The sequence below is a fragment of the Salmo salar genome, chromosome ssa04 (genome assembly GCF_905237065.1).
Source record: "Salmo salar chromosome ssa04, Ssal_v3.1, whole genome shotgun sequence".
Lineage (NCBI taxonomy): Eukaryota > Metazoa > Chordata > Actinopteri > Salmoniformes > Salmonidae > Salmo > Salmo salar.
In genome coordinates this window covers 43,995,141-44,009,073 of record NC_059445.1, presented here as the reverse complement: position 1 = coordinate 44,009,073, position 13,933 = coordinate 43,995,141, and the positions used below count along the sequence as shown (strand labels likewise).

At 43.6% G+C, this 13,933-nt stretch overlaps 1 protein-coding gene across 1 annotated transcript in view; it reads left to right on the top strand.

Annotated features, from left to right (window-relative positions):
* Positions 1-13,933, top strand: part of LOC106603204 (ephrin-B3) — a 38,072-nt gene that overhangs the window by 7,351 nt on the left and 16,788 nt on the right. Inside the window, exon 2 of the mRNA XM_014196540.2 lies at positions 11,364-11,659. Within this exon, the coding sequence (XP_014052015.2) occupies positions 11,364-11,659 (296 nt within the window). The remainder of the gene's footprint in view (positions 1-11,363; positions 11,660-13,933) is intronic.

Here is a 13,933-nt window from a genome sequence, read left to right as displayed (position 1 = left end):
TTAAAATGGAAATCATTTTATAACATTTTTGACATGCGTTTTTCTGGATTCTTTTGTTGTTATTCTGTCTCTCACTGTTCAAATAAACCTACCATTAAAATTATAGACTGATCATTTCTTTGTAACTGGGCAAACGTACAAAATCAGCAGGGGATCAAATACTTTTTTCCCCCGCTGTACCTTTTTTGCACTGTTGGTTAGAGCCTGTAAGTAAGCATTTGACTGTAAGGTCTACACCTGTTGTATTCGGCGCACGTGACAAATAAACTTTGATTTGATTTGGATTTGACATCTGAGGCAGAGTTGTCTAAGGCCAATTTGCTGTTCATCTCTTCCCCCTTAAATGGGCATTGAAAATGAATACTTCACAGGCTGCTCAATATTTAATGAATCGCCTGCTAATTGGCTGAGGATAAAAAGCCTGGTTAACTGGGCTAAGCGTTTTCAGATTAAAACCTTTGAAAGATTTGGGAAAAGAAAGGGAACCAAAACAGTGTCAGGAGACTGAGGAGCGGGTAGCGTGAGTTTAAGGATGAGGTCCCTGCGTCTTCACATGTGTTCAGCCTCATTACCCCCCTTACACTGCCACATACAGCCGGAGTGTTACACCCTCAGAGTTGGAGTGAGTGTGATTTCTGTGTCAGAAAGGAGTGTGTGTGTTTACTTCCCTGAGTGTTTTTGTGTTTGTGCATGTTGTTCCTGGGGGTGTGGGTATCATTGTTGTTGGGTGTGTGGGGGTGTATTCCCAGTCAGTCACTCAGCGGCTGTCTCAGTCAGAGTGTTTAGACTCGCCTTGTTTACTCATCCAGTGAGGAACAATCCACCCCTGTCCTTCTGTGGCACCTCCTGCTCAGACAGCCGTGTGTGATGGATGCCTAGGCGTGTCTGTGTTAAACCTGTGTATTTTCCAGTCTAAATATTTAACAGTCTAGATTGAACTGGGGAGAATAAAGTGTCAAATGAAGAAGGGCAAAGGAAAGTGCAGTGGGTATGTGTATGAATAGGCGAGCTGTCTGTATATGAGCAAGCTTGTGTGAAATGAATGCATACTTGTAGTGAAATACTGAATGTGCGACCAAACAAAAGTTTTCCATAGACTTGTGAAGGTGACTTTGGTAACAGCACCAAATGAGCTGTACCACTTGACCTCGGATTAGGGGTGTGAGAGTAAGGGAGGATAATCCTCCAACTCAACACACACCCAGCCGTCCCCTCTTGTGGAGTGCTCCACTGTCAGTCAGACAACAAAGCAGTATGTGAGGGGATTTTTTTCTCTCTTTCGCTCACTCGCTTTCTCTGCTGGTAGCCTAGTGGTTAGAGCGTTGGGCCAGTAACCGAAGTGTCACTGGTTCGAATACCCGAGCTGCCAAGGTGGAAAAATCTGTCAACGTGTCCTTGAGCAAGGCACTTAAAGGAGTAGTTCACTATTTACAGCTAACAATCAATGGAAGTGCTGGGGGCATGTAAACAAAGCAAAAAAATTTAATAAATTCATGTCGCATGACTTCCATTGGTAGTTAGCTTATGGTGGCTGAAGTTTGTAGAGGCTGTTTTAAGGAAAACTGAACCAGGGATTACAGTTTCTCCTGGCCCATAGACTACTTTCGTGGTGAGGAACCATCTAACATCAAGTATTTTTCAATCCCTTCCTCAGTAGCTCCATCTCTCTGTGTGCCCTCTTTTACCTGAGATCATTACCATAATGAATAGCCACAGAGCTATCTGGAGCTGATTTATTCAATAAAACATAACCAGTGAGAATGTTACCAGTCATAAACTATTGGATGTCAGAATCCAGGCTAGTGGTGGAAGCTGCATTTGGGGCATTGCTTGGGATTCTTGGCAGAAGGACTAATCTGATGGAATCTCTTCAGTAATCCATTGGTTTCATCAACTCTTGCCCAGGGATATGGACAGAATTCAAGAGTGATGAGTAAATCAGTGAAAGGGTGCATGACATAAAGAACTTTCCTCCCTTTCACATGTTTTGTAGTAGGTGTATGGCTTAAGGCGTCAGCATGCTTCAGTTCGGCTGGCGGCTAGACGAACGAGTGTGCTCGCATACTCCCTTAAAAGACCTTCGCTTGAAAAGAACGAGAAAAAAGCGGCATAGGACTGTTTCTCCTATTGAAGATGCCGTAGCCAGTATACACTTACTCAAAATAGCCAGAATTAATCTAAGATAACTCAAGAAATCTGTCATTAATTTTGATGTTTTTGCTGAGGAGATCTTAGTCGCACAAAAGACATTTGGTTCAGTATTTCTGAAAGAAAAAATGTGCATGAAAACAAGTCGTCTCTTGTTGAATGACAACAGACTTTATTGAAGAATCCCTACTGTTGACCAATCACGGACGAAGGAGCGTAGCATTCGGCTCCCGAACTTCGGCTGACCTCGAGAAAAAGGGACGTGTGCTTAAACAGCTGAAAAACCCCTTACCCGAAGTCCAAAACGAACACAAATGTCGTCATAATATATGCACGAACTCTTGCGAACTGTTTCGGCTGGGAAGCACGTGGACACCTTTACACCCCAACTAGCTCACACAGCCTCACGTCAGAATTAGACGGTCATCCATGTTTCTCAACCGTCACATTTCAACGTTTTCCAAACGTCACATTTCAAAGTGTTTAAGGTTACGTTTAGGCATTAACTCAGACATCTTCATTTTAGGCATTGACTCCGAATGGTTAAGTTGCAAGGGTTAAGGTTTGGGATAATAAAAAGTCATTTTTGTTTTATCTTCAAACCTTTGGAATCGAGGCAGATGCTTAAGTCCATCCGCACCCCCATCCACAAAGCCCTAGCAAAACCAAAACCTACTTGAAGGTAACAGCGCTAGTGGCTGGTTTCCACGTCATCTCCCTGATGTCCTCAGACATGGATGGACGTTGAAGACTGACTTGTATCACGGACCTGGGTGTTCACCCACACACTAACATTTGCTTTCTTCATTTTACACACCCTAGTAGCTACCTGCCAGTATCATTTGCAAATTCCCTTTCACCGCCCTCCTCGTTTTTAATGTTCTGTTTCAAAGGTGCTTCCCTGGCAGGCCTTCAAAGTCTTGGCAGAGCATGAGAGCATGTGGCGAATAATGGAGTAATTGCAGTCTTAAGATTGCGCTGATGAGGGTTTCACTGTGCGGTGGGGGGTGATGATGTATGTTCCCTCCAATATGAGATGGATTCTCAGAACAGTGCATCACTATAATAAAAACGTGTGCTTTTCCCTTGTTTTTGTGCTTGTTTGATCTGTATCCCCTTTCGACTTTTTTAGCTCATTTTCCCTCCATGTGCCTCTCCCTCATATCTCCTTGTTTCTCTCTATTCCTGCATCCTGTTTCTCCATCTGCTCCTCCCTCTCTCTTTCGTAAAGGTTAAGTGGCATGAATAATATTTTCTGTATGCCTTGTTTTGTGTAATTGGGGGACCATCGAATGGAGAACAGGGTCCAAGAGCCATGTCAGTAATAAGAAGGACATGTAGTTGTTTTAACAAACGAGACCAATGTTTCCCCTTCAACATTCACCTAATTGAATCCCACTCGCTCTTTACCCCGTCTCGCTTTGTTTTGCTCTCTCTCTCTCTCTCTCGCTCTCTCGTTCTTTGTCTCTGAAGTTGCATATTCAGTATCTCCGTCTTTCTGCTTCAGATGCACACACTTCTCTCGTATGAAACGTTTTATTCAAAAATATTACAAAGAATGGAAACCTAGACATTCCCCGGTGTGCTAGTATACAAGGAAGACAGGAATGAAGAAGACAAAGGGAAAAGAAGGAGGGAGAGAAGGGACTAGGGAGTTGTTCTCTCTGACTGACTTTCTGCTTCACTCATCCTCCAAACAAAGGGAAGTGCTATTTTAAGTCTTCTCATCTTTAATCAGCCCTGTGATTTGGGCTTGATGAGCCTTTTCATGTGTGGTTAGAGTCCTGGGCATTTGGGTACATGTATCCCTCTCACAGCCTGATACATACTGAGAGTTAGACAAACACGCTTCCACTCCACAACGTTTCGAAAACTTGGTAACACTTTACTTGATACCTACCGTCATAACACGTTATGACACGGTCATAACCATGTCATAATATGTCAACAGCTGATGTAACTTTTCATAATATGGTCATAACACTGTCATGACCCATATATTTACAGCTGTTGTGACCTATATTGCGTAATTTTGTAGCTGGTTATGACACCTATGATTAATTTCATAATGTTATATAACATAAAAATACTGTTGACAAGTAGGCTATGGTGTAATGGAATGTTTTGCCTTGTGAGGTAGGTTTTGTGGATTTTGACACTTGAATGTAGGTGTCATAACCAGCCATAAAATTACGCAATATATTTTAAAACAGATGTAAATGACCATATTATGACAGGTTAGGACATGTTATGTGTCAAGTAAAGTGTTACCGAAAACTTCAACATTCTGAACCACAAGATCCCACTTGTAACGAACCGACCTTAAGGGCTCCACACAGTCCGCAACGTACCTCTCTACTTTCGTGCGGCTGAATTTTTTTTTTGGAACGCGTCGCAAACTGAGCTCCATTTGCGTAGACTGTGAAAACACTGTGGAGAGCCCTTTAGAGGGGAGTGCCTGCGCCTGAGCTCCACTTGTGTCAAGGTTGGCCTATGTTAAGGCCGGAGTCTGATGGGGACTGAGTCATGGGGTAGGAATGTGGCTTTTATCTCTTAGTACTTAACTAATTAAATAAAGGCTCTAAACAACACTCTGAAAGCACTTCAGATAAAGCAGGACCCACTTAGCAGTTCTGGGGGAAGGGTCCTAGAAGGGCACGGTATCAGCACTTCACCAAACAGTGCTGTGTTATGGGAGAAAATTGACATTTACACATATTTCTAGATACTAAATTACAGTGTTGTACAGTTTATTGGCATGTAATGATCTATGGTGTGAAACCCTGAGAGCTCTGTGTAAAATTGAGAAAGCAGCTTTGTTTTCTTCTGGCTGGCCTGTAAACAATTCAAGTCAATGGTAAACCATGTTCCACCTCATGCCAATGAAAGCTCTGGTCTAATGAACCAGGCCATCTCCCAACGTGTTCACACTGGGTGGGCGACTGGGCAGAGGTGGTGCTGGACTGCCCTGGTCCCTGGCTGGCTTAGTGGACTGCAGGCTCTGGTGCATCCTGGTACAGTCCTCCCCTATACAGGACCTCCAGACTGGGGCAGGGGCAGCAGCAGGGGGGATTACGGGGGAAGTTTGCCTGAAATCATCTTCAACAGAGCAGTGAGGCAGAATGGTGTGAGCAAACATAAAGCTGGAAGTGTATTCACAAGAGGTGGAGTTACAGCTAGAACTACAGCTAGTGCAGTCAAATAGGAGGAGAGGGCACAGGCAGGCAAGGAAGCAAACACCCACACTCCCATAAACACTGGGCCATGAAGGCGGCCAAAGGCCATTCCAATCTGTCCACTGCAGTAATAAGGCCGTGGGATTCAGCAACACACTGAATCCTGGGTAGCCTCACACAGACCACAGGTAGAGACTGTCAAGACATGATCAACACCCATAGATTCAAAAGCTATGGTTTCCCTTCCTTTGACCTGTGTGTCATCTGGTGTTAATACTTCATATTATGTATACAATCCTGATTCATCATTTATGGCACGGTTTTAACACTCGACCATTGAATAATGCATCAGAATCCGTTTCATCAGCAACTCTGATGAAGGCACTAATTTAGCGTTGTTTTAAAAAGAGAAGTTGAAAGAGAAAATGCAATATTCATGTAGTTCGCTTCAGCGTCAATGTGAGATCAGATGAAAGTTTCTCCAGATGAGCATCAAGCAGCAGCTTGAGCCAACTGTTCTCGATAAGGCCCACAACTATGTTGAATATGGCCATGGTCCATGCTTCATAGCTACGTCCAATCATGCGTTCTCTCTTAATACTAATATCTGTAGGACCTTCAACAGTCACCATGATGTCACCGTGATATTAGTATTAAGAGAGAAAGCATGATTGGACATACAGTTGAAGTCAGAAGTTTACATACACCTTAGCCAAAAACATTTAAACTCAGTATTTCACAATTCCTGACATTTAATCCTAGTAAAAATTCCATGTCTTGGGTCAGTTAGGATCACCACTTTATTTTAAGAATGTGAAATGTCAGAATAACAGTAGAGAGAATGATATATTTCAGCTTTTTTTTCTTTCATCACATTCCCAGTGGGTCAGAAGTTTACATACACTCAATTAGCATTTGGTAGCATTGCCTTAACATTTTTTAACTTGGGTCAAACGTTTCAGGTAGCCTTCCACAAGCTTCCCACAATACGTTGTGTGCATTTTGGCCCATTCCTCCTGACAGAGCTGGTGTAACTGAGTCAGGTTTGTGGTCCTCCTTGCTCGCACACGCTTTTTCAGTTCTGCCCACAAATTTTCTATAGGATTGAGGTCAGGGCTTTGTGATGGCCACTCCAATACCTTGACTTTCTTGTCCTTAAGCCATTTTGCCACAACTTTGGAAGTATGCTTGGGGTCAATGTCCATTTGGAAGACCCATTTGCGACCAAGCTTTAACTTCCTGACTGATGTCTTGAGATGTTGCTTCAATATATCCACATAATTTTCCTGCCTCATGATGCCATCTATTTTGTGAAGTGCACCAGTCCCTCCTGCAGCAAAGCACCCCCACAACATGATGCTGCCACACCTGTGCTTCAAGGTTGGGATGGTGTTCTTCGGCTTGCAAGCCTCCCCCTTTTTCCTCCAAACATAACGATGGTCATTATGGCCAAACAGTTCTATTTTTGTTTCATCAGACCAGTGGACATTTCTCCAAAAAGTACGATCTTTGTCCCCATGTGCAGTTGCAAACCGTAGTCTGGCTTTTTTATGGCGGTTTTGGAGGAGTGGCTTCTTCCTTGCTGAGCGGCTTTTCAGGTTATGTTGATATAGGACTTGTTTTACTGTGAATATAAATACTTTTGTACCTGTTTCCTCCAGCATCTTCACAAGGTCCTTTGCTGTTGTTCTGGGATTGATTTGCACTTTTCGCACCAAAGTATGTTCATCTCTAGGAGACAGAACGCGGCTCCTTCCTGAGCGGTATGACGGCTGCGTGGTCCCATGGTGTTTATACTTGCATACTATTGTTTGTACAGATGAACGTAGTACCTTCAGGGGTTTGGAAATTGCTCCCAAGGGATCAACCAGACTTGTGGAGGTTTACAAACATTTTTCTGAGGTCTTGGCTGATTTCTTTTGATTTTCCCATGATGTCAAGCAAAGAGGCACAGAGTTTGAAGGTAGGCCTTGAAATACATCCACAGGTACACTTCCAATTGACTCAAATCATGTCAGATAGCCTATCAGAAGCTTCTAAATCCATGACATAATTTTCTGGAATTTCCCAAGCTGTTTAAAGGCACAGTCAACTTAGTGTATGTAAACTTCTGATCCACTGGAATTGTGATACAGTGAATTATAAATGAAATAATCTGTCTGTAAACAATTGTTGGAAAAATGACTTGTGTCATGCACAAAGTAGATGTCCTAACCCACTTGCCAAAACTATAGTTTGTTAAGAAGAAATTTGTGGAGTTGTTGAAAAATTAGTTTTAATGACTCCAACCTAAGTGTATGTAAACTTCCGACTTCAAATGTAGCAATGAAGCATGGATCATGGCCATACTCAACATAGTTGTGGGCTTCATTCCCAGCATTAAACTTTGAACCCACTTATTAACAAGGTCAACGGCGTGTAGCTCTGAAAGGTGTCAGGCCCGTAGTGGACAGGATGTGACCTCAGGATACAGTTATGACAGCAGAGTAATCACTGATGTCACACACGCACGTGACTGGCAACTTGAATATAGCAATGATGGGGATGTTGAATCATGGGAATCTTGACGTTGGGAGGATGGACAGAAATGGTACACTTTGAAATGTCCCAATAAGGAGACTTAAATAGCACACATATGCTCTGTATCAAAGCATTACGATATGCCTAAATAGAACACATGTGGCTGTGCAGAAGTGAAAATGTACACAGTGACAGACATGATTTGATTACTCAACTCCGAGTCATAGAGAGGAGCTCACACACCTGACTCAAAGGCCTGCACAATAATTCTCTGCTTACAATGCTAACTGTGTGTGTAGAATAACGAGTGTAGGAGAGCATATATGTGATGTGTGTGCTGAGCAGAAGGTGTATGATGTGTCCAGACACATGAAAAGGTCACTGTCTCCCATTATCTGTTCTATCTGTGCAGATCAGATCACCGTGAGCCTCAAGCCTCTCTAAATGTGATCATGCAGGACCAGGACCTCGTTGTATGTGAGCCCAGGTTAAAGCCACTACGTGGTACATACTGCGTCGTTCTTACTGTAGCCTATGTCACAGCAGAAACCTCAAGGGGAAAGTAACAGCCAATGATTTATTATCACGCTCTGTCCAACGCCCCAAACCCTTGTTTCCCTCTCTTGCAAAACACCTTGATCTGAGAGAAGGAAGGAGAGGGATGAAGGAGCCTGGAGCTCCCTGGTTGATTTTTCTGCTTGTCCCTCCCTGTGTTGAAATGTCACCAGGCTCTCAGGGCAGTAAGCGCTTAATGGAGAGCCAGGGAGCTGATGCTCTCTGTACCTTCATCTGCTCAAGGGTTTTTCTAAGCAGAGCTATAGTCATCTGGTGGTGTAATATACTCTCTGTTACGTTGAGCTTGTGACTGGAGGTCTGTGAGAGACTCAAGGTGGGCAGTTCAGCATGGTTGCACCGTGAAATGACAGCAAATTTACACAGAATTAAATGTGTCCTCAGACTGTTAACTGCTGTTGGATTTAGCAAGAATCATGGGAAGTTCACATTGGAATGCCAGACTACAAAACCACTGCGAAATCCCACAATTCTAAGAAGTTGTATTAAAAGCGGAAACCAAGGCAGCATAATTTACTCTAGGATTATTAGGGAGGAACCATTTGTGGATTAGAGTAACAATTAGAGAGCTTAGTTGTCAATGATTATTATAATTTTTTTAACATTTTACTCCAGCTTGCTGGCTATCATTGTGAAAGCACGCAGAATAACCCAGACAGAGGACTAGAAAAACCCAGACGGAGGACTCATCCAAGCCTGTAGCCTCCATTCCCTCACTGAATCTGCTCTGTATTGCAGTGTTCACTCTGTTTGACTATGGTCGGTGGCAAATTGCAGTCTTGTCGAAAGTCTTGGTAGTGTTAATGACAGGGTAATGTGTGTTGTGCCTGAGATCGGCCACGCAACACAGTCACACACACGCCACTCCCTCTCTCTCTCTCCCTCTCTCTGAAGGAGCCCGCTGTTTTCTCTTCCTCTTTGCCTGTCTGACAATGTGTCTGTATGTGTTTCCTCATCATGTGTGTTATCTCAACCAGCGCCTTATCTCTCCCTATCCCCACTGGAGCTGACAGGACCATGACCCAGAAAACCCTTTCAGATTTCAGCCTCCGATACACTCTCTCTGTCTCTGTCTCTGTCTCTGTCTCTGTCTCTCTCTTCATTAGTTGAGTTCACCCTTTTCTTTTTAAGGGCAGCAAGTAGCCTAGCGTTTAGAGCGTTGGGCCAGTAACAGAAAGGTCGCTGGTTTGAATATCCAAGGTGAAAAATCTGTAGTTCACTATTTACAACTTAATGTTAGATGGTTCCTTAACCTGAAAGTACACTCTTAGAAAAAAGTGTTCTGCGGCTGTCCCTATAGGAGAAAGGGGGTTCTTCAAAGGGTTCTCCTATGGGGACAGCCGAAGAACCCTCTTTGGTGCTAGATAGCACCTTTTTTTGAGTCCATGGATCAGTTTTCTTTAAACAGTCACTAGAAACATCAGCTAACCTTAGACACCACAGCCAACAGTCACTGGAAACATCAGCTAACCTTAGACACCACAGCCAACAGTCACTGGAAACATCAGCTAACCTTAGACACCACAGCCAACAGTCACTGGAAACATCAGCTAACCTTAGACACCACAGCCAACAGTCACTGGAAACATCAGCTAACCTTAGACACCGCAGCGAACAGTCACTGGAAACATCAGCTAACCTTAGACACCGCAGCTAACAGTCACTGGAAACATCAGCTAACCTTAGACACCGCAGCTAACAGTCACTGGAAACATCAGCTAACCTTAGACACCGCAGCTAACAGTCACTGGAAACATCAGCTAACCTTAGACACCACAGCTAACAGTCACTGGAAACATCAGCTAACCTTAGACACCACAGCTAACAGTCACTGGAAGTGATGGGGGCATGTACATTTAGAAGAAAATCTAAATCAGTTGAAATCCAATCAAATCAATGTAGTTTGATGTTACTTAAAGGTGATTTGACAATAGGAAATAAAAAGTTCCATTGGTTATTAGCTTGTTTTGGCTAAAGTTAGATGAAGTTGGTAGAGGCTGTTTAAAATAAACTGAAACAGGGATTACAGTTTCTCCTGGTCCATAGACTACTTTCAGGGTGAGGAACCATCTAACATCAAGTTGTAAAATAGCAAAATACTATTTTTAACCCTAGTATGCTCCAGAGGGCATACTACTATGGCTGACCTTGTAAAACAACACATTTCACTGCACCTATCATACTACTGTGGCTGACCGTGTAAAACAACACAGTTCACTGCACCTATCATACTACTATGGCTGACTGTGTAAAACAACACATTTCACTGCACCTATCATACTACTATGGCTGACCGTGTAAAACAACACATTTCACTGCACCTATCATACTACTATGGCTGACCGTGTAAAACAACACATTTCACTGCACCTATCATACTACTATGGCTGACCGTGTAAAACAACACATTTCACTTCACCTATCATACTACTGTGGCTGACCTTGTAAAACAACACATTTCACTTCACTTATCAGGTGTATGTGACAATACAACTTGTAATTTTTTTAGCACTTCCTCAGTAGCTCTATCTCTCCTCTTTTATGTCCTTTCAACCACTTTCTCATCTCATTTATTAAATAAAACATAACCAGTGAGAATGTTACCAGTCATGAGCTACTGGTTACCAGAATACTGGCTAGTGGTTGATTGGGGCGTTGATTGGGATTCTTGGCAGAAGACTAATCTGATGATCTCTCTGACTCACACACACACACAAATTCACTCACAGAAAAAAAACACACATACCACTCCCACAGCCATGCATGTACCCGCACACCCAGTGCTCCCACAGGCACTCGTCTGTGCCTCCAAACTGTGCCATGAATAGATGAGAGGCCTCCTCTCCAAACACAAGCTGTCAGACACAGAGATGGGTAAATATCACACTGCCAATCATTTGTTGCCATGGATACCGTTCTCACCTCTCTCTCTGTCTACCTCTGCAGGTTCCAGGATGACAGAGGGTATGTGTTGTACCCCCAGATAGGGGATCGTCTGGACCTGATCTGTCCAGCCTCCAACCCCCCAGGCCCCCGCTCCCCCAGTGAGTATGAGTACTACAAGCTGTACCTGGTGTCCATGCGCGAGCAGGCCGACCGCTGTGAGGTGATGGGTGCGCCCAACCTGCTGCTCACCTGTGACAAGCCCAACAATGACATGCGCTTCACCATCAAGTTCCAGGAGTTCTCCCCCAACCTGTGGGGACACGAGTTCAAGACCCTGACGGACTACTACATCATAGGTGAGGGGACCTGTGTGTGCGTGTGTGTAAGAGAGAGAGAGAGATATGTGAGGGGGGGAAAGGGAAACATTTTAGAAATGTGTGGTATGCACTATGGAAGCACTATCATTCCAGAACTTTCCAGTTTGTGATATATTTCTGTGTCTCCATGAGAAAGTATTTCCATATGTCTCTCACAATGAGTGACACAGATAGAGCAGTGTTGAGCAGTGCCACTGTACCTCCGTTTTCTAGCCTCTCTCCTCGCTCTGTAGTAGACAGTGTGTGTTTGTGTGTATGAGAGGCCTGGTGCTCAGCAGCGTGTGTACTCCCTTGCATGACAGGAGCAGATCAGCAGACTGAGCTCTACATGCTCTGATCCAGCCATGACAGTCAGACTGAGCTCTACATGCTCTGATCCAGCCATGCCAGTCAGACTGAGCTCTACATGCTCTGATCCAGCCATTACAGACTGAGCTCTACATGCTCTGATCCAGCCATGACAGTCAGACTGAGCTCTACATGCTCTGATCCAGCCATGACAGTCAGACTGAGCTCTAAATGCTCTGATCCAGCCATGACAGTCAGACTGAGCTCTAAATGCTCTGATCCAGCCATGACAGTCAGACTGAGCTCTACATGCTCTGATCCAGCCATGACAGTCAGACTGAGCTCTACATGCTCTGATCCAGCCATGACAGTCAGACTGAGCTCTACATGCTCTGATCCAGCCATGACAGTCATAATGTGCTCTACATGCTCTGATCCAGCCATGACAGTCAGACTGAGCTCTACATGCTCTGATCCAGCCATGACAGTCATACTGTGCTCTACATGCTCTGATCCAGCCATGACAGTCATAATGTGCTCTACATGCTCTGATCCAGCCATGACAGTCAGACTGAGCTCTACATGCTCTGATCCAGCCATGACAGTCAGACTGAGTACCACTCATCACACCCACTCCCCACACTGAGGAGATATGGAAAGGCATGATGACACACTCTTGTATTGCAAATCCAAACAAGAGTACTTGGAAAATAGGTCTCACCTCACTGTGTATAGACAATATATATTTTTTCAATAAAGTTTTTAAAAGGTTGTTAAATGGTTGTGTGTTTTTATGTGAGCATTCTGGCTTTGTTTTTACATCTGTGTGTGTGTGTGTGGGGGGGGGTTAATCTAAGCATGGGGAAATCACATTTAGTTAACCTATATTGGCATTTGTTAATTTTTCCAATATGGCAGTAATGAGTTGGAGTACTGACAGACAGAGAAAGCTGGGTGAGGAGAGGGAGTTCATTCACCAGCCTGCTGTTTTACATATTTGCATCAACATGTAGAGGTCGTTTGAGCACTGGTGTTTAATTGGCAGTAATGCATGGTGGAGAGCTCAAGGGCACAGTGGGCAATGGGGGAATGACTCAGTTGACTGGGTCTCCAGCCCACAGCTCAGAGTCAGGCAGCCAGCCATTGGCCACCACTACCCACACCACACCAAGCCAGCCTAGCCAGCCAACATGGACTGTAAAAAAAAACACACAAAAAACAAGTTGTTTCAACTTATTATTATTAAGTAACTGCTTCCACAGCCTTTTTTTTTTTTTACTAAACTTTTCGGTCCAAGTGTTACCTGAACTAAAAATGTTGGCCAAAACTTAGCTCCAACTTTCTCCAACTTGAGAAAACCTAGTCAATTTAAAATGGTGTGTTTTCTCAACTCTAAATTATTATTTGGGCATCTTTAACTAAAGAAAGCTGGTTACACACACAAACAGTGCTTTTAACTTACATATTTGACACACATGATTACATTGTGCATGTTTATTTATACAGTAATTATTATTCAATGTGTCCTCACCTGGGATTTGAACTCACAACCTCTTGGTTCATGGCATTCTGATCTTCCTGCTACTTCACCATGTCGGTGCCAATTATCAGTTCATCTGACTATTCTCTCATCATTGATTTGATTTACTTATTTCAGCAATTTGAGGTTTTTCTGTATAGTTGTCCAATAAAGTTAGTGGGGAATATTATTCTGCTTTCATGTTACGCCAGAATCACTATGATTAACACAATTAGTCTTCCTTGAGTGTACTTTTAACAGAGTTGAGATTTACTTTGAAGTGCAAAGTGTAGCAATACAGGTGAAATCGGTCATTGACCTGGACATGGTGGTGTAGCAGGAAGCTCAGCATGCTGTGAACCAAGAGGTTGTGTGTTCAAATCCCAGGTGGGGACATGGTGAATATAATTTTTTTACAGTGTGGCACTTAGGGCCAAAGCTGCAGG